Source organism: Physeter macrocephalus, chromosome 20 (genome assembly GCF_002837175.3).
Source record: "Physeter macrocephalus isolate SW-GA chromosome 20, ASM283717v5, whole genome shotgun sequence".
Classification (NCBI taxonomy): Eukaryota; Metazoa; Chordata; class Mammalia; order Artiodactyla; family Physeteridae; genus Physeter; species Physeter macrocephalus.
Genome location: NC_041233.1, coordinates 28,886,042 through 28,905,921, shown reverse-complemented (window position 1 = coordinate 28,905,921; position 19,880 = coordinate 28,886,042). Strand labels below are relative to the sequence as shown.

The window sequence follows — 19,880 nt, the reverse complement described above, 5'->3', positions numbered from 1 at the left end:
CCTGGTGGTGCAGTGGTTGAGAGTCCGCCTGCCGATGCAGGGGACACGGGTTCGTGCCCCGGTCCGGGAAGATCCCACATGCCGCGGAGCGGCTGGGCCTGTGAGCCATGGCCGCTGAGCCTGCGTGTCCGGAGCCTGTGCTCCGCAATGGGAGAGGCCACAGCAGTGAAAGAGAATAAAAAACCCTATCAGTGGGTCTTCCCTGGTGGCGCAGTGGTTAAGAATCCACCTGCCAGTTCAGGGTACAGGGGTTCGAGCCCTGGACCGGGAAAATCCCACATGCCGCGGAGCAACTAAGCCCGTGTGCCACAACTACCTAGTCTGTGCACCACAACTACTGAAGCCCGCGCGCCTAGAACCCATGCTCCGCAACAAGAGAAGCCACTGCAGTGGGAAGCCCGCACACCACAACGAAGAGTAGCCCCTGCTCGCCGCAACTAGAGAAAGCCCGCGCACAGCAACAAACACCCAACACAGCCATAAATAAATAAAACAAAACAAAATACCCCTCTCAGTGAGTGGCAAGTGAAAACAGGCTCAGGGCTCCCACTGATTCTGCATTATGGTGAGTTGTATAATTATTTCATTATATATTACAGTGTAATAATAATAGAAATAAAGTGCACAATAAATGTAATGAGCTTGAGTCGTCCCTGAAACCATCTCCCGCCCCCAGCCGCCACCGGTCCGTGGAAAAATTGTCCTCCACGAAGCCGGTCCCTGGTGCCAAAAAGGTTGGGGACCACGGTTCTGTAGCACCTGTGGCTAGTGGCTACCGTATTGGACAGATCAGATAAAAGAACATCTCCATCATCACAAATGGTCCAGAGGATGAAGGAGGCCGTCTCCTCTCGTGTCTCCTGACGAGCAAAGAAGCCTTCCCCAGAAGGTCCTCAGCACAGTCCCCAGTCCCCTGTCACTTGTCTGTGCCCAAACTATGGCTCATGCAGTGTGGTCCCTGGACCAGCAGCACCCAGGTACTTGATAGAAATGTAGGTTTCCAGGCTCCAGAAGCTCTGAGGATGAGGCTCAGCATCCATTTTAACAGCCCTCCTGGTTGGAGATGAGTTGACCTAACCTAGTCCCTGGCAAAAGCACTGGAATGTCTCTGGCTGGCTTGGACCAGCCCCTTGGAGTGGAATGAGTAGAGGGTCATCCATGGCCCACTGCTGCATCTCCTGGAGGAATCCCTCCTGGCTCAGCCTCACCTAATGACAGGCAGAGCACTTCTTTCCCTGGCCATCTCAGGCACACCCCCCGACCGAGGGGCTGATGAGTCATATGGAGTCTGGCTGTTTCTGTTTGTTAGGTCTTTCTCCATGAACCTAAGGAAAGGCAAGGTCCTACAATAAAAACATCGCCTCCACTTTCCCACTTATATCTCCCTAACCAAGAACGTTTGGGCAAAGAACAGCAAGTTATACTTGGCATAAGAGAAAATTGGTGGGTGGAGCCTTGGGTATGGTATTTTCTCTGCAACAGCTGGTACCTGGTTGCCCCTCCCCTCTTCCCGGCTGGCATGAGGTCCTCAGGTGGTCCGCCCATTTCACCTCTTCAGCCTGACACTCCTAACAACAGACCAACAGCCTTAAAGTTTGCTGTGTCTTTCCAGGCAATTTTCATCAGCCAAGCACGCGTGGCTTCTTTGAGGCTTCCCCCCACCCCGTGTGGCCTGTTATTTGAGTAACCTGCCTGTGGGTAGGCCCCGTGGATCTGCCCAGGGGATGCACACTCATTTCAGGCAATCGATGTTTTTTTCTTCCCCATTCATCCTGATCTAATTAGGTACTTTTTTTTTCCCTCAACTTGGATAACTGGGGTAGTTTTAAGAAGAGGAGACATTCTTGGGCAGCATTTATAAAATGAGCCTTAAATTTCATGCAGATTGAAGTAACAGGAGTGCTTTCTTATTAAGGAGAGAGATCTGGTTTTGTTGGCCGAAGCATCTGGAGGGCTTCCTTCCTAGCCCAGCAAAGATTCCTTGAAAGTGCAGCTTCTAGTTGATAGAGGATGGTGGGGTGAATGAGCATGGAGGCAAGGCTGCACCCTGACCCCTTGCCCTCTGACCATTCCTTCTCTGATCCTTTTGGATCCGGGGTCTGTTTTCTCTCAGTGCGTCAGATGGACGGGAGCACCTTGTCCTCTTGGAGCCCGTGCTCGGCACTCATAGGGATCACAGGGGGGCCTGGCTCCAGGCCTTACAGGCTAGGCAGGTGTCTTTGTCTGTCCAGGCTGCTATCACAGAACACCACAGACTTGGCAGTTCAGAAACAACACACATTTATTTCTCACAGTTCTGGAAGCTTGGAAGCCTAATGCCTTCCAAGATCAAGGCAGAGTCGGTGTCTTGGGATGCCCGCTTCCTGGTTCATAGATGGTGCCTTCCCGTTGTAACCTCACATGGCAGGAGGGGGAAGAGCTCTCTAGGGTCCCTGTTATAAGGCCACTGATCGATCCCATTCACGTGGGCTCCACCCTCATGGCCTGATCACCTCCCAGAGGCCCCACCTCCTAATGCCACACGGGGTTGGGGGTTGTAGGACCTCAACATAGGAATTTGGTGGGGTACGCCAACATTCAGACCAGAGCACCAGAGAGAGAAGCGACTGGCCATTTTGCCTTGTGTAAAACAAGGAGACGGGAAGGAGCAGCTCTTTCTAACGAGGGGTGTCACAGGAAGCTTCAGGGAGGAGGTGGCCCTCGAGTGGGGTCCTCCAAGAGTGGCGCTCTGGATGTAGGAGCAGCCTGGAAGCAACAGGCCATCGTCACCTGTCTTGGTTTGGGTTTCGGCAAACTGACCCTGAGTCAAGGATTCGAGAGCAAGTAGCTTATCTGGAAGGAGATCTGGGAGCTGGGCAAGGCTGCAGCTGCTGCGCTGGAGTCTAACCTCCTTCCAGTCCAAGTCCAGGAGGAGCCCAGCTGCAGTCCTGTGCTGACCAAGGAGGGCATCCCCTGGGCATCAATGGGCGATGCTTTTAAATGTAGTGGGTATTGGACAGCCGAAAAAACAAGGGATTGATAAGCCACTCTGGCCAGACAGTGCGACTTTGGTCCAGACCAGAGCTTCTCAAACTTTATCAGGCATCAGACTCACCTGGAGGGGAGTGCTGGCTTCTCCCCCCAGGGTTCCTGAATCGGTAGGTCTGGGTGGGGCCTGACCTGTGCATTTCTAACAAGGTCTCCAGTGAAGCTGAGGTGCTTTTGGAAGCACTGGTTCAGGACGTGGGATTGTGTCTCCCCCCGATGGCTCTGGCTCTCCTGGGCTGGAGGAGAGGATGGCTTGGTTTTGCTTGCTACGGCCTGTGATGACCATGTTCTGCTGTTTTGCTTCTCTCCTGACAGCCAGGGCCTGGAGGAGGCCAGGAAGTTTACCTGGGCATCCCTGTTCCACCTGACCACTTTGGGCCAGTGCCCATCTTCTCCTTGGCCTCTGGTACCACAGGCCCACAGGGCTCTGAAGCAGAGTTGTGACCTCTCTAGCTGTAAATAAGACTTGTTGGGGGAGTGGCCTTCAGGGTCAGCTGCAGTGTGGTGTGACAAGGGGGCTAAGGACAAAGGGCCTTATAGCCAAGAAGACTACCCATCTGCCAGGCTCTGGCTGAGCCTCAGTGGTCTACAGAGGAGGCTGCACTTGCATCGGCCAGGGTGACCGGGAGGAGGAACCAGGGCTCGTGATGGCGAAGGGGCTCTGCTCCCCTTGGCTGCAGTTCCTCTTACACCAAGGCCCAGAGGAGTGAGAGCTCTTTGTCCAAACTCCAGGGCCTGTGCCGGCTCTCCTGGCATCTTCCAGCACTCGTTTTGCGGCCATTTTAGTCCAGTCCAAATCCCTTAACCCCGGAATCCCATCCTGAACATAAAAATGAAAAAAAGAAAATCTTTCTTTTCTTAAGTTTTTCTTTTAATTATTATTAATTAATTAATTAATTAGTTTATTTATTTATTTATGGCTGTGGTGCATGGCTTGTGGGATTTCAGTTCCCCGACCAGGGATTGAACCCAGGCCACAGCAGTGAAAGTGCCGAATCCTAACCACTAGACCACCAGGGAACTCCCCTGCCTTCTTTTCAAGTGGGTCCCAGATTTGGGAAGAGGAAGCAGTGAAGTGGGGGAAGAGTGTACAGTTTTGCATTTGAGTCCCAAAGAACAACTGCAGAAAGATAGAATTTGAAGCTTCTGTGGACAACTCACTTGACGTTTGTTTTGATTTTGCTTGCTCTTGAAAAGGTTTACTATAAACACAGTGACTGGTCGGGGGTGACAAGCCACACCTCTTCATTGGTCACACCTCTCCTGGGATGGTCACTTCAGTTTAGGGCACCACAGTGTTTTGTTTTGTTTTGTTTTTTTAACTTCAGATTTTTTTAAAAGTCATGTTCCATGAGGTATGAATTACATACAGTAAAATTTATCCTTTTTGGTGTATAGTTCGATGAGTTTTGATGAACACATTGGTTATTTAACCACTTCCACAATTAAGATATAGAACAAATTCTCCACCCTGAAGAATTCCCTTCTGTGACTTTGTAGTCAGCCTTTCTTCCCTCCACCCCCAGCCCCTGGCAACCACAGATCTCTCTTCTGCCTCTGTAGTTTTGCCTTTTCCCAAATGTCGTGTAAATGGAAGCATATGGCGTGTGGCCTTTTGAGTCTGGTTTCTTCCACTCAGCATGGTGCATTCGCGAGTCCCTGTTCCCCTTGCCTTCGTGTGTACCAGTAGTTTGTATGAGAGTGCCTTTTTGTTGCTGAGAAGTATTCCGTTGTAGGAATATAACACTGTTGTTTATCCATTCAACAGCTGCTGTAAACAGTTGTGTGCTAGCTTTTGTGTGAACATAAATTTTCATTTCTTTTGTGTAAATATCCAGGAGTGGGATTACTGGGTAGTATGAAAAGTGCGTGTTTAACTTTATGAAAGACTGTCAAAGTGTTTTCTGCAGTGGCTGTATGATTTCATATTCCCACCATCAGTGTTTGAGAATTCCAGTTTCTCTGCATCCTTGCCAGCATTTGGTGTTGTCACTTTTTTTAATTTTAGCTCTTCTGGTAGTGATAAAGGGACTTGGCAGTTGTCTTCAAATACTTGCATGTCTGTTGCTTAGAAGAAGAATTACAGTTGTACCTCGTGGCCTTTGTTTTTGTTTTTTGGGGTTTTTTTGGGGGCTGCGTCGGGTCTTCGTTGCTGCGCTCGGCCTTTCTCTAGTTGCAGCGAGCAGGGGCTACTCTTCGTTGCAGTGTGTGGGCTTCTCATTGTGGTGGCTTCTCATTGTGGAGCACGGGCTCTAGGCACGTGGGCTTCACTAGTTGCAGCATGCGGGCTCAGTAGTTGCGGCTCGCAGGCTCAGTAGTTGTGGTGCACGGGCTTAGTTGCTCTGCGGCCTGTGGGATGTTCTGGGACCAGGGATTGAACCTGTGTCCCCTGCCTCGGCAGGCGGATTCTTAACCACTGCACCACCAGGGAAGTCCCTACCTCATGGCCTTGGGAGGGGTAGACAGATCTGTGGTTGGTGGGAGAAATACAGATTTTAACTCAGTACATAGGATAATTATCTGGGGAGAGATTAGATGGGCTTTGCTGTGAAGTAGTGAGCTCCCTCACTGTGCAGGAGTTCAAACAATCTTGGTAGCTATTTAGGGGATTCTGGCAGCCATTTTCTTGAAAGGACTGCATCATCAAAATGTTTTTCAACCCTGAGATGCAAGTAAAAGAGAAAAACTTTATCTTTAATTGAATGGATATGGAAAGGGTTTTCTGCAACACTTGCTGTTATTTTGGAACTTCCTGGCTTAGCACATCTTGGGATTTTTCTTGAGGCCCCCTGTGGCCCTTCTCTGCCCTCTGCCCTCCTTATTGTGAAAGGACAGGGGTATCCAGGCAGCAGTTTCCCTAAGTCAACCTGCTATTTGATGGATTCACAGGCCTGGATGGCCTCACTTTTTGTGTGTTTCATGGATGCTCAAGCCTTTGGGGCAGGGGAAGGGAAACAGGAGGCCACTCCCGTGGGGAAGCCGTGCAGGGTAGTGGACGAGGCCCTGGGTCTGGAGGTGAAGCCGGATTTGCGTGGGTATCTGCCGGTTTCCCAGCTGTGCAGTTTTGCTAGACGTCAGTTTCTCACTCGGTGATCACAGCACGTATCTGGGAGGGTACCGTGGGTATTAATGAAGCGAGGACCCAGGTGCGTTTAGCACCGAACCCAGCGCGTAGGCTGTGCTCAGCAAATGACAGCGCTCACGTCCCTGTGTGTGTGATCGGCTGCCCCCAGGTCCTAGTAGCTGCAGAGCCGGTGGCCTCATCCTGCTGGAGACAGACAGGAGGCGGTGGCTGTGTGTGGTGACAGGTCTGATGACCCCTACTTCTGTCCTGCTGCTGCTTCTCTCTCCAGCCTCCGCAAAAGCCAAGGGCTACATCTTTCTGTTGCTTCATTTTTAAAATGGGGTGGAAATTCTTTATCTCCCTGGAGGCAGGTTGCTGGGCCTGGTGGTGCTTTTCAGTCCTGAAATTGAGATCTGATGTTTCTCTGATACTTATTGAACTTGACCGCAGGTCAAGTCCTTCTCAAAGCATGGTCTGGTGTCCCTGAGGTCCTTTCATGGAGCCAGTGAGGTCAGAACTGTTTTCATAATGATCCTGAGATGTCACTTGCTTTTTGCGCTCTCGTCCTCACACAGACTCTACTGTAGAGTGGAGTTTTCTACAGGTTCCATCCACAGTGTGTGATGTTGCACAGATGTGAGACTCCGGCTGTCTTTATTAAGCCAGATGTCAAACAGCATTACGCAGATGCAAAGCCATGCCATTCTTTTTGCTGGGTTTTTTTGTTTTGTGGTAGAAAGTGTAGTTAATTTTTCACGAAAAATCTTAATGTGAATATGTAACGGGTTTGGTTATTTTAAAATTAGTAAATATTTTAAAATACCTTTTTAGTTTTAATTTCTAATCTGGTAGATATTGTTAGATATAACCCCTATAAGCAAAAGCTCTTTGGAGTCCTCAGTCATTTTTAAGAGTGTAAAGAGGCCCTAAAATCAAACCATTTGAGAACTTTTAGGTTGAGGCCTCGGGCACTGGGGTCAGGCAGAAGGCACTCCATACGCCATGCTGTCATTTACTGGCTTGGTGACCTGGACCCATTATTTAAGCTTGATAAGGTTTTGTTTCCTGATCTGTAAAATGGGAATAACAGCAGTATCTTCCTTAAGGGGATGGAATGGGATAACGTATGAAAAGCATCTCATAAACTGCCAGGCATGGAGTGAGTGCTACTCATGGTTGTCTTTGGGAGGCCGCAAGGCACAGCAGCAGAGAGCACGTGCTCCGAATCCAGGTGCCTGGGCTCTCATCCGGGGCACCACTTGCTGTCTGTGGAAGTTTAAGTTGATCCTTAAGCTTGCTGGGCCTCAGTTTTCTCACCTGTAAAATGGAGATGATAATATTCTTACCACCTCTGGGATTGTTGGGAAGGTTAAATTAATGCCTGGGGCATCTGTGTTGTGTGCTGTTGTGTGGTTGGTTGTGACTGTTTACATTGAAGTCCTTCTTTTCCGGGTGCTTGTTGGGTCTGTTCGTCCCACTGTCTTGGGTTTGTCAGTCCTCCACAGATCATGCCCCCCCCCACCCCCACCGGGGCTGGTTAGATGCCGAGTTTTACTTGTAGGCCTCTCCAGAAGGGGGTGTCAGGCATGTGTCCAGAGGAAGCCCCACATGTCAGACAGCCCGGTAAGTTAGTGCAAATCAGATGGCCGTCGTAGAACTAGAGCTGATAGAAGTGCCTTCATTTGCCAAAGAGGAAGACGTTACACAGCCACACAGAGCTGTAACCAGCCTGTTTTCCAAAACTCCTGGGGGCAGGGGTAAGGATCCAGGGGCTTTGGGGAAAGGCGAGGGAAGGCTTCTCAGGCTGTGGACTAGAACCCATGGAGGGAGGGAGATGCTCGTGGGAAATGGTGATCCTGGGCCCCACCTGAAAGAACATTTTGGCCGCAGAGGTCTGGCCTGAGCACAGGAATCCCGGTTGTTACGGAGGTGCTGGCTTTAAAATAACATGCATTTCTAGGGGTACTAGATTCAGTGGTTGGCGTACCGACATTGGATAACACTGAGCTGGGAGCTCGAGTGTCCTGCCTCAGACCATGGTCTAGCTTGTCACCCACAGTGTCGAATTCTCCATCCTCCCTGCCACTCCTGGAAGATGCGAGGCCACACCTGAGTGCCTGTCTTGGGGGACACTTGCTTTGCACAAGCAAATCAGCCAACAACGGTCTGCTGGGGGCAGCGGTCAGGATGACACAGAGTCAGAAGACGTTTGTCTTGCCTTTTACACATTACAGGGCTACTGGGGAGACAGATACTGTGTCCCTGGGGTGAGTCAGCCTCTGGATCACGTCCATAAACTGGGATGACTTCTGTGGGTTACTCTGACCCCACTGAGGATCTCTGAGGGTTAGAGGGCTCAGGGGAACACACGGATAGAGTTAACTCTAAAAGCACCATGGATTTGTCTCTTTTTCTGGGACATTTGAGTGAGGTGCATACTTCCTAGAAGCAGATTGGGATCTCATCAGAGGTGCTGGTGGTGGCCACTGTTCCTTGGTAATAGCACAAGGCATGGGAGTCCCTTCAGGACATGTCTAGTCCTAGGGACAAGTGATGAGGGCCTGGTGTGGGCTGGGCAGTCAGAGGTCCTGGGACTTACCTGCACCCCATCCCACTTACCTTGGCCATGGGCGGCTCTCCCTGTAGCTCCTCCGAGCTGCACACCTGGGCTTGTTGAGCAGGTGCTTTAGGCAGTCGGGCAGCTTGGAAGAGGGAACTGTGTGGAGTGTCCAGCCCTGATCAGGGGAAGACGGGACACGGCCCTTGGGCTCGGCTTTGGAGCTGGCTGCCTCTGTCCTCTGCCACCTTCTCTGGGAAGCTGTAACTGTGTCTTCCTCTTCAGGCCGCGCCTTCCACCTTGCTCAGGCTGGCCTCTCCGTGCCCAGGGGTGGGTGACAGCTGGTGTTAGCAGAGCAGGCAAGGATGCAAAGATCAGGGCCAAAACAGTTCCATCCTGGAGGTGCCAAAGCTAGGTTGGAGGGAGAGAGGGGGACCTCAGGGTCCTCAGCCAGGGCCAAGGTAGAGGATGCTGGAGCCAGACTGCCCGGGCTCTGGGCCCAGCTGTGCCTCTTACACTCTGACTTGGTGGTGTCCTCTGGGAAAGGGGGATGTAACAGGACCCACCTGGTAAGGGTGGTTGTGAGCAGTGAATGCAAGCTGAGAGCCCAGAACAGTGCCTGGCTGCCGGTGGGGGCCGTGTGAACACGAGTTCTCTTTGTCACCTTCCTCCTGCAGGCACCACCGGGAAGGCGCCGTCCCCGCCGCCGCTGCTCACTGACCGGCAAGTGAATGAGAAGGTCGAGAACCTCTCCATCCAGCTGCGGCTGATGACCCGGGAGAGGAACGAGCTGCGGAAACGCCTGGCCTTCGCCACCCACGGGACCACCTTCGACAAGAGGTGGCTACCGTGCCCCTCCCCCGCCGGCCCGCTGGACAGGGTCACCACCCTGATGCCATGGCACCCCCTGCCCCGAGGCGTACCCTCAGCTCCTGAGAGCCCTGCTGCCTGCCCGAGTGTCCTTCCCGCCCCCCGCCTTTGTAGGCCTGGATGCGGGGAGCGGGGCGGAGGCTTGTTATGCTTCCTCCAGATCAAAATCGGAGTCTGTGGCCTGAATCATTCAACTTGGGGATTGAGAAGTGTGCGTGGGTGTGTCCATGCTACCCTTGGCTCCTGGCAGTGGTGTGCCCTTGCTTGCGTGTGTGTGTGTGTGTGTGTGTGTGTGTGTGTGTGGACCGGCCTCACCGCCTTTCTACTGGCCTTGCAGATGGTCATTTGGTGGGTGGTCTGGGCAGCAGCTGGAGGCTCCTGGTCCCACTTTGGTGCCTCCTCCCTGGTTGGTTGGATGGCCTTGGCCTTGTCACCGGCCCTTTCCCAGGCCTCTCTGCCTTCCAGCCCTGGAGACAATATGCTTCTCTCTCTGTCGCCTGTCTGCTGCTGTGTGCAGCCCCTGCTCTAACAGAGATAGTCAGTCACCCTGTTGCTGAGCCTTTGACTGGCCTGCCCGTGGGCAAAAGGGCACTGCTGGCTCCTGGATACCCCGGCCTACTTCATTGTTGAGTGGATCTTTATGTGGTTTGTAAACACGTTAGTCGTTTCCTGCCTCGTGTGTGTTTCCAAAAGGGTTGGTCCCACCTGGCTTTTTTGTTATTTTGAAGAAAACCTTTGACCACTTCTTTTGTTGGGATTGAGAGGTAGATACCAGGGAAGGGTTGGGGAGATGCTGGCAGGGGTTCTGAGGGGAGCAGGGTTGGCTGAAGCGCTTTCCTTCAGGAGCGTCAGGGGTGTGTGCCTCATCCTGAGGAGGATTTTTCTGGGGTGATGTCGGGGCTCACAGCCCGCTCCTAGAGGTCGCTTTTGTGAGGATGTGTCTCTCAGACAGACAGCTCGAGGGCGGGGCAAGTGAAGACAGTGTGCGAGTGTGTGCCGTCCACATCTGCTTTCGTGCCACCGAGGCGGAGTAGTGGCTGCACAGAGACTGGCCCTTTACCTGAAAAGGTTGCTGACGCCTGCTCTAGAGCAGGGGTTCCCAGGCTTGAGCTCGCACCAGGGTCACCTGCAGGGCTTGTTAGAGCACAGATGGCTGGCCATTCCTCCCTCCCTCCTGAGTGTCTGATTTCGGAGGTTTGGGGCTGGCCTGAGAATTTGCATTTCTAACAAGTTCCCGGGTGATTACAGTGCTGCAGGTCTGGGAACTCCTGCTCCTGGCCACTTTTCTCAATCTTGGCTGCACATTGGAGTCCCCTGGGGAGCTGAAAAATCCCCATGTCTGAGTCCTACCCTCAGGGATGCTGATGTAATCGGTCTGGGCCTTGGTCTATTCATTATGTACCCAAGATTGAGAATCACTGCTCTAAGGAGAGGAGGAGCTTCATCACAGGGACTGCTGGGCCCACTGTGCGTGCAGGCCTGGCGTGTGGCCTCCCGGGGGCTCCCAGAGAACAAGAGCACCTTCCCAGCTCTCCAGGCCCACGCAGGGAGTTCAGCACTCAAGGCCCTCCGTCCTGGGGATTCGGATTCCGTTGGTCTGGCTGTGGCCAGGACACCTGGGCTTAGCAGGCACTGGGGGGCGGGGCGGGGGGGTTGTTGGTGGTGGTAGTATGCAGGAGACCAGGGTTTGGGAACTGCTGGGCTGGAGTGACCTAGGACGTGGCTTCCCAGGGAAAGACATTCTTGTCATTGTGATCCCGGGGCCAGTGTTCACTGGGCTGTTTGCCGTCTGGGCCAGGCCCTACCACAGGCTGAATCCGGACTACGAGAGGCTGAAGATCCAGTGTGTGCGGGCCATGTCAGACCTGCAGAGCCTGCAGAACCAGCACACCAACGCCCTGAAGAGGTGCGAGGAGGTGGCCAAGGAGACCGACTTCTACCAGTGAGTGGGGCCTGCCTGGCCAGGGTTCCCAGCGTCCAAGGAACCGCTGCCTCTTGCCAGTCTTCAGTTCTGGACCTGAAGCCTGGGGTTCTGGTCCCGTCCTGCCTCTGCTACATAGCAAGCGGTGGGCCTTAAGCACGTGGGTTTGTGGCTTTGGGCCTCAGTTTTCCATACCATCCATTGCCAGCTTCAGAAGCACGGTTGGTAGGAAAGTGGTCGAATGTGCGAGACAGTAGGCCAGGCAGATCACTGTGGACCTCTGGGTCCCTGCTGGGGCTCTACTGCCACAGGAGAGGCAGATGGGGCATGTTCCCCTTTGGTCTCCTGGTGCCCCTCTGAGGGCATTAGCCTGCCCACCTGCTGACATTTGCCCAGGCCTCAGCACTTGGAGGTGTCAGGTCCGTGCCAGGTAGGAGCTTATCTCCTTTCCCTGGCCTTCACATGTGTGCCATTGTGGTGTCAGGCTCTTAAAAAAATAGTTTGGGTCTTTCTGGCATGTGGCTGACAGCAGGCTTTGGCCTGCCTCTCCATGCTGCTGACCTGTCTGGTGTGTTGGGGGTACTAGGACCTGGAGGGGGTGCTGGTGCCTCAGGTGGGAGTTGGAGGCTGGCTGGGCTCACTGTGTCGTGTGGGATTTCAGCACGCTCCACAGCCGGCTCCTGAGCGACCAGACCCAGCTGAAGGATGATGTGGACATGCTGAGGCGGGAGAACGGACAGCTGCTACGGGAACGTAACCTGCTCCAGCAGTCGTGGGAGGACATGAAGCGGCTCCACGAGGAGGACCAGAAGGAGATCGGTGACCTCCGGGCCCAGCAGCAGCAGGTAGAACCGGGCTGGGCGGCGGGGGGCGGACCCAGGTCAGGCATTCATCCACTCACCATCCATTTACCAACCCCCTGCCCCCCCCCACATACCTACCATCTCATCTACCCACCCACCCACCCACCCACCCACCCTCCCACCTACCTACCTACCTACCTACCGTCTACCTACCTACCACCCACCATCCACATAGTCATCTACCTGCCTACCACCCACCATCCATCCATGCATCTGTCCCCTTATCCACCTACTCATCTGCCACCCATCCATTCCCCTACCCACTGTCCGTCTACCTGCTGACCTACGCACACCCATCTTATCCACCCACCCGTGTGTCCATGTGATTACTTAGCAAGTATTTTTGGTGTCAGCCTTCTGTGAGGCATCGGGCCATCTGTGAGCCAACATTCAACCCTTGTTTTCCTGGACTCTGCAATCCAAGGGGGGATACAAATGTTAATCAAATAACCACACACATTCTGTATCGTTATGAATATTGCAAGGGCCACCAAGGAGGAGGTTCTGTGTGGTATGTGTGCTGTGTCACAGGAATTCGACTTAGTCTGGGAGCTTTGGGCATCTATAGCTTCTTTCCTTTGTATGGATTGTGTGAGATTACAGATGGAAAGAAACTTGGAAATATTAAAATCCTGTGCAAATACAAGATGGTAACAGTTACCATCGTTATTTTGGGGGGAGAGTATGTCCTGCTGCCCTTGCTGCTTTCTGCGTTCGAGGTTAGTTTCTTCACTTTGCTCAGCTCTTGTTTCACATTGACAGCAGTGCGTGAGGAGCAGGCCAGTCAGAACACCGCTTCCTGTGAATGATGTAGGCCAGTGCCTCTTCTCTCGTAGCTTATGGTCTGGAACTGCCTGCGCTGCCCAGGGACGTGGCAAGGACTGATGATGCTCTGTGTCCATAGATGGTTGGACGTTTGGGGTTGGAAGACAGTCCCAGGCAGAGGCAGGGTGTCCTCCTAGCATTGCAGCATAGGTCCGATTAAGCAGAGCCCCTTCCCATAAATCAGAAACATTTATGGTTCCCCAGTTAAAGCACGACCGTTGGGGCTTGATTGACACAAAGCCAGTATATAACGATCTGATCTCACCTGGTAATTTAGCATGATGTTGCCTTTGTTGCTTTTGTTTTCATTTACAGTTAAAATTTTTTTAATTGTGAGATTATTGCAAACTTACAGAAGAGTTGCAAATACAGTACAAAGAATTTTTCTCCTGTATCATTCAAGAATAAGTTGCCAACCTGGTGCCCTGTCACCCCTGAACATGTAAATGTGTACTTCTTGCAAACAGGGGTATTCTCCTGTATAACAGTGACAGTGACACATCAGGAATTAACGTTGATATGTTCTACTGTCTAATCGTCAGACCCCGGTCAAGTTTTGCCAGTTGTCTCAATAATGTCTTTAATAGGAAAAGGATCCCATTCAGAATAATGCACTGCATTTAGTTGTCCTGTCTCTTTGGTCTCCTTCAGTCTGGAACAGTTCCTCAGGCTGTGACCTGCGTGACCTTGATGTTTTGGAAGATTACAGGCTAGTTATTTTCTAGGTTGTCCCTCAACCTGGATTTGTTGGATCCCCGTGGTTGGGTGAGTTTTTGCATCTTAGGCAGAAATGTCACAGAAGCGATGCTGCCTTTTTCTCATTGCATCCTGTTGATTGAGACTTGTCTGGATATGACTTATCACTAATGACGTTCACTTTGATCATTTGACTAAGGTGGTGTCTCTAGGCTTCTTCTCCACTGTAGTGATACTTGTTTTCCCTTTGTACACCCGCATACATACACACACACTCATGGTTTCCTGTTTTACTCGGTGGGTTGTATACCACTGTGGCCACGGGGAGCCCCTTCAACCTTGCTTGTCTGTCTTTTTGACACGTCCCCTCATTCTCTGAGCACTTTCTTGATTTCTGGCACAAGAAGATGTTCCAGGTTCATTTTCTAATTTCCCTGCCCTAGTCCTGGAAATCAAACATTTCTCCTAGGAGTCCTCATTCCTTTTAGTGGAAAATGGTATTTAGAGGCATGATCTGAGTGCTGGGTGTACTTGATGTACTCATTGCTCCTGAGGTGTAATGGCTCCAGGCCCTCTCAGTGGACAGAATGAGGAATATCTGAGTACACCACCACCGCCCCCCCCGCCAGCCCCCCGCCACCACACACACTCACTCATACCTATTTCCATGTGTCTCTCTCCCTCTTCCTATTTATACCTTCAATATGTAATATGTATATTGGAAACCATGAATTCACACTGACATTTCCAGTTCCAGTCCAGTACTACAATATAACAGGGTTCATTCTTGTTTTCTTCCTTTCCATTTTTGTAACTCCATTTCCTAGTAGTGAGAAACCTGGTTCTGATTATTCTTAATCTCTTTACTTGGTCAGTCTCCCGGGAGTACCTGCCTGACTTCGCCTCTGCCGCCTCCCTCCCACGCCGTCCCCGCTTCTGACCCGTTGTGGGACCCCCATGCACCTATGCAGGGCCCCTCCGCATCCCGTGCAGGCTCCGATGGCCACTCTAGGGCAACCCTTGCCCAATGGAGCCTCCTGCCCTACTCTGCCTTACCAAATAGTTGTAAGGTTAAATAGTTCGAAAAGGGGAAGGGCAGCGCTTTCTTCATGTTTTTATACTATTTTTTAAATTGCAAAATTAATATGCATTTTGTGAAGATGGTGGAGTAGAAGGACATGCTCTCACTCCCTCTTGCGAGAACAGCAGAATCATAACTAACTTCTGAACAGTCATCGACAGGAAGACACTGGAACTCACCAAAAAAGATACCCCACATCCAAAGACAAAGGAGAAGCCACAATGAGACGGTAGGAGGGGCGCAGTCAGAATAAAATTAATGGAACTCACCAAAAAAGATACCCCACATCCAAAGACAAAGGAGAAGCCACAATGAGACGGTAGGAGGGGCGCAGTCAGAGTAAAATCAAATCCCATAACTGCTGGGTGGGTGACTCACAAACTGGAGAACACTTATAGCACAGAAGTCCACCCACTGGAGTGATGGTTCTGAGCCCCACGTCAGGCTTCCCAACCTGGGGGTCCGGTAACGGGAGGAGGAATTCCTAGAGAATCAGACTTCGAAGGCTAGCAGGATTTGATTGCAGGAGTGCGACAGGACTGGGGGAAACAGAGACTCCACTCTCGGAGGGCACACACAGAGTAGCGTGCGCATCGGGACCCAGGCGAAGGAGCAGTGACCCCAGGGGAGACTGAACCAGACCTACTTGCTAGTGTTGGAGGGTCTCCTGCAGAGGCGGGTGGTGGCTCTGTCTCATCGTGAGGACAAGGACACTGGCAGCAGGACTTCTGGGAAGTTCTTCTTGGCCTGAGCCCTCCCAGAGTCCGCCATTAGCCCCACCAAAGAGCCCAGGTAGGCTCCAGTGTTGGGTCGCCTCAGGCCAAACAACCAACAGGGAGGGAACCCAGCCCCACCCATCAGCAGTCAAGCAGATTAAAGTTTTACTGAGCTCTGTCCACCAGAGCCACACCCAGTGCTACCCACCACCAGTCCCTCTCATCAAGCCTCTTAGATAGCCTCATCCACCAGAGGGCAGACAGCAGAAGCAAGAGGAGCTACAGTCCTGCAGGCTGTGGAACAAAAACCACATTCACAGAGAGAAAGACAAGATGAAAAGGCAGAGGGCTATGTACCAGATGAAGGAACACGATAAAACCCCAGAAAAACAACTGAATGAAGTGGATGGAGATAGGCAACCTTCCAGAAAAAGAATTCAGAATAATGATAGTGAAGATCATCCAGGACCTTGGAAAAGAATGGAGGCAAAGATCGAGAAGATGCAAGAAATGGTTAACAAAGAGCTAGAAGAATTAAAGAACAAACACCTGGAAGAATTAAAGAACAAACAAACAGAGGTGAACAATACAATAACCGGAATGAAAACTACACTAGAAGGAATCAATAGCAGAATAACTGAGGCAGAAGAACGCATAAGTGACCTGGAAGACAGAATGGTGGAATTCACTGCTGCGGAACAGAATAAAGAAAAAAGAATGAAGAGAAATGAAGACAGCCTAAGAGACCTCTGGGACAACATTAAACGCACCAACATTCGCATTATAGTGGTCCCAGCAGGAGAAGAGAGAGAGAAAGGACCCGAGAAAATATTTGAAGAGATTATAGTCAGAAACTTCCCTAACATGGGAAAGGAAATAGCCACCCAAGTCCAGGAAGCACAGTGAGTCCCATACAGGATAAACCCAAGGAGAAACACACCGAGACACATAGTAATCAAATTGGCAAAAATTAAAGACAAAGAAAAATTATTGAAAGAAGCCTGGAGCAACAACAAATAACATACAAGGGAACTCCTATAAGGTTAACAGCTGATTTCTCAGCAGAAACTCTACAAGCCAGAAGGGAGTGGCATGATATACTTAAAGTGATGAAAAGGAAGAACCTACAACCAAGATTACTCTACCCGGCAAGGATCTCATTCAGATTCGATGGAGAAATCAAAAGCTTTACAGACAAGCAAAAGCTAAGAGAATTCAGCACCACCAGGCCAGCTCTACAGCAAGTGCTAAAGGAACTTCTCTAAGTGGGAAACACAAGAGAAGAAAAGGACCTACAAAAACAAACCCAAAACAATTAAGAAAATGGTCATAGGAACATAACATATCGCTAATTACCTTAAACGTGAATGGATTAAATGCTCCCACCAAAAGACACAGGCTTGCTGAATGGGTACAAAAACAAGACCCATATATATGCTGTCTACAAGAGACCCACTTCAGACCTAGGGACACATACAGACTGAAGGTGAGGGGATGGAAAAAGATACTCCATGCAAATGGAAATCAGAAGAAAGCTGGAGTAGCAATACTCATATCAGATAAAATAGACTTTAAAATAAAGAATGTTACAAGAGACAAGGAAGGACACTACAATAATGATCAAGGGATCAATCCAAGAAGAAGTTATAACAATTATATATGCACCCAACATAGGAGCACCTCAACACATAAGGCAAGAGCTAACAGCTATAACAGAGGAAATCGACAGTAACGCAATAATAGTGGGAGACTTTTAACACCTCACTTACACCAATGGACAGATCATCCAAACAGAAAATTAATAAGGAAACACAAGCTTTAAATGACACAATAGACCAGATAGATTTAATTGATATGTATAGGACATTCCATCCAAAAACAGCAGATTACACACTTTTCTCAAGTGCACAGAGAACATTCTCCAGGATATATCACATCTTGGGTCACAAATCAAGCCTGAGTAAATTTAAGAAAATTGAAATCATATCAAGCATCTTTTCTGACCACAATGCTATGAGATTAGAAATGAATTACAGGGGAAAAAACCTTAAAGAAACACAAACACATGGAGGCTAAACAATACATTACTAAATAACCAATAGATCACTAGAAGAAGAAATCAAAGAGGAAATCAAAAAATACTTAGAGGGCTTCCCTGGTGGCTCAGTGGTTGAGAGTCCGCCTGCCGATGCAGGGGATGTAGGTTCACACTAGAAGAAGAAATCAAAGAGGAAATCAAAAAATACTTAGAGGGCTTCCCTGGTGGCTCAGTGGTTGAGAGTCCGCCTGCCGATGCAGGGGACGTAGGTTCATGCCCCAGTCCGGGAGGATCCCACGTGCCGCGGAGCGGCTGGGCCTGTGAGCCATGGCCGCTGGGCCTGTGCATCTGGAGCCTGTGCTCTGCAACGGGAGAGGCCACGGCAGTGAGAGGCCCGTGTACAACAACAACAACAACAACAACAAAATACTTAGAGACAAACGACAATGAAAGAGAAGGTAAACAAAATTGATAAACCATTAGCCAGACTCATCAAGAAACAGAGGGAGAGGTCTCAAATCAATAAAATTAAAAATGAAAAAGGAGAAATTATAACAGACACTGCAGAAATACAAAGCATCCTAAGAGACTACTACAAGCAACTCTATGCCAATAGAATGGACAACCTGGAAGAAATGGACAAATTCTTAGGAAGGTATAACCTTCCACAACTGAACCAGGAAGAAATAGAAAATATGAACAGACCAATCACAAGTAATGAAATTGAAACTGTGATTAAAAATCTTCCAACAAACAAAAGTCCAGGACCAGATGGCTTCACAGGTGAATTCTATCAAACATTTAGAGAAGAGCTAACACCCATCCTTCTCAGTCTTGCAAAGAATTGCAGAGGAAGGAACACTTCCAAACTCATTCTATGAGGCCACTATCACCCTGATACCAAAACCAGGGAAAGGTACTACAAAAAAAAGAAAATTACAGACCAATATCACTGATGAATATAGATGCAAAAATCCTCAACAAACTACCAGCAAACAGCATCCTGCAACACATTAGAAGGATCATACACCATGATCAAGTGGGATTTACCCCAGGGATGCAAGGATTCTTCAGTATACGCAAATCAATCCATGTGATACACCATATGAACAAATTGAAGGATAAGAACCATATGATCATCTCAATAGATGGAGAAAAAGCTTTTGACAAAATTCAACACATATTTCATGATACAACACTCTCCAGAAAGTGGGCACAGAGGGAACCTACCTCAACATAATACAGGCCATATATGACAAACCCACAGCCAACATCGTCCTCAGTGGTGAAAAACTGAAAGCATTTCCTCTAAGATCAGGAACAAGACAAGGATGTCCGCTCTCGCCACTGTTATTCAACATTGTTTTGGAAGTCCTAGCCACGGCACTCAGAGAAGAAGAAAAAGAAATAAAAGGAATACAAATGGGAAAAGAAGAAGTAAAACTGTCACTGTTTGCAGATGACATGATAATACTATACATACAGAATCCTAAAGATGCCACCAGAAAACGACTAAGAGCTAATCAATGAATTTGGTAAAGTTGCAGGATACAAAATTAATGCACAGAAATCTCTTGCATTCCTGTATACTAAATGATGAAAAATCTGAAAGCAAAATTAAGGAAACACTCCCATTTACCATTGCAACAAAAAGAATAAAATACCTAGGAATAAACCTACTTAGGGAGGCAAAACACCTTTATGCAGAAAACTGTGAGACACTGATGAAAGAAATTAAAGATGATACCAACAGATGGAGAGATACACTGTGTTCTTGGACTGGAAGAATCAATATTGTGAAAATGACTATCCTACCCAAAGCAATCTACAGATTCAGTCCAATCCCTATCAAATTACCAATGGCATTTTTGACAGAGCTAGAACAAAAAAATCTTAAAATTTGTATGGAGACCCAAAAGACCCCGAATAGCCAAAGCATTCTTGAGGGAAAAAAGTGGAGCGGGAGGAATCAGACTCCCTGACTTCAGACTATACTACAAAGCTACAGTAATCAAGACGATATGGTACTGGCACAAAAACAAAAATATAGATCAATGGAACAGGATAGAAAGCCCAGAAGTAAACCCACGCACCTATGGTCAACTAATCTATGACAAAGGAGGCAAGGATATACAATGGAGAAAAGACAGCCTCTTCAGTAAGTGGTGCTGGGAAAACTGGACAGCTACATGTAAAAGAATGGAATTAGAACACTCCCTAAC

General features: G+C 49.6%; 1 protein-coding gene across 1 annotated transcript in view; it reads left to right on the top strand.

The window, feature by feature from the left end:
• The window catches only part of DLG5 (discs large MAGUK scaffold protein 5), a 114,564-nt gene that overhangs the window by 55,660 nt on the left and 39,024 nt on the right, over positions 1-19,880 (top strand). The window contains exons 3-5 of the mRNA XM_055081220.1: positions 9,326-9,488; positions 11,317-11,460; positions 12,101-12,284. Of these exons, the coding sequence (XP_054937195.1) occupies positions 9,326-9,488; positions 11,317-11,460; positions 12,101-12,284 (491 nt within the window). The remainder of the gene's footprint in view (positions 1-9,325; positions 9,489-11,316; positions 11,461-12,100; positions 12,285-19,880) is intronic.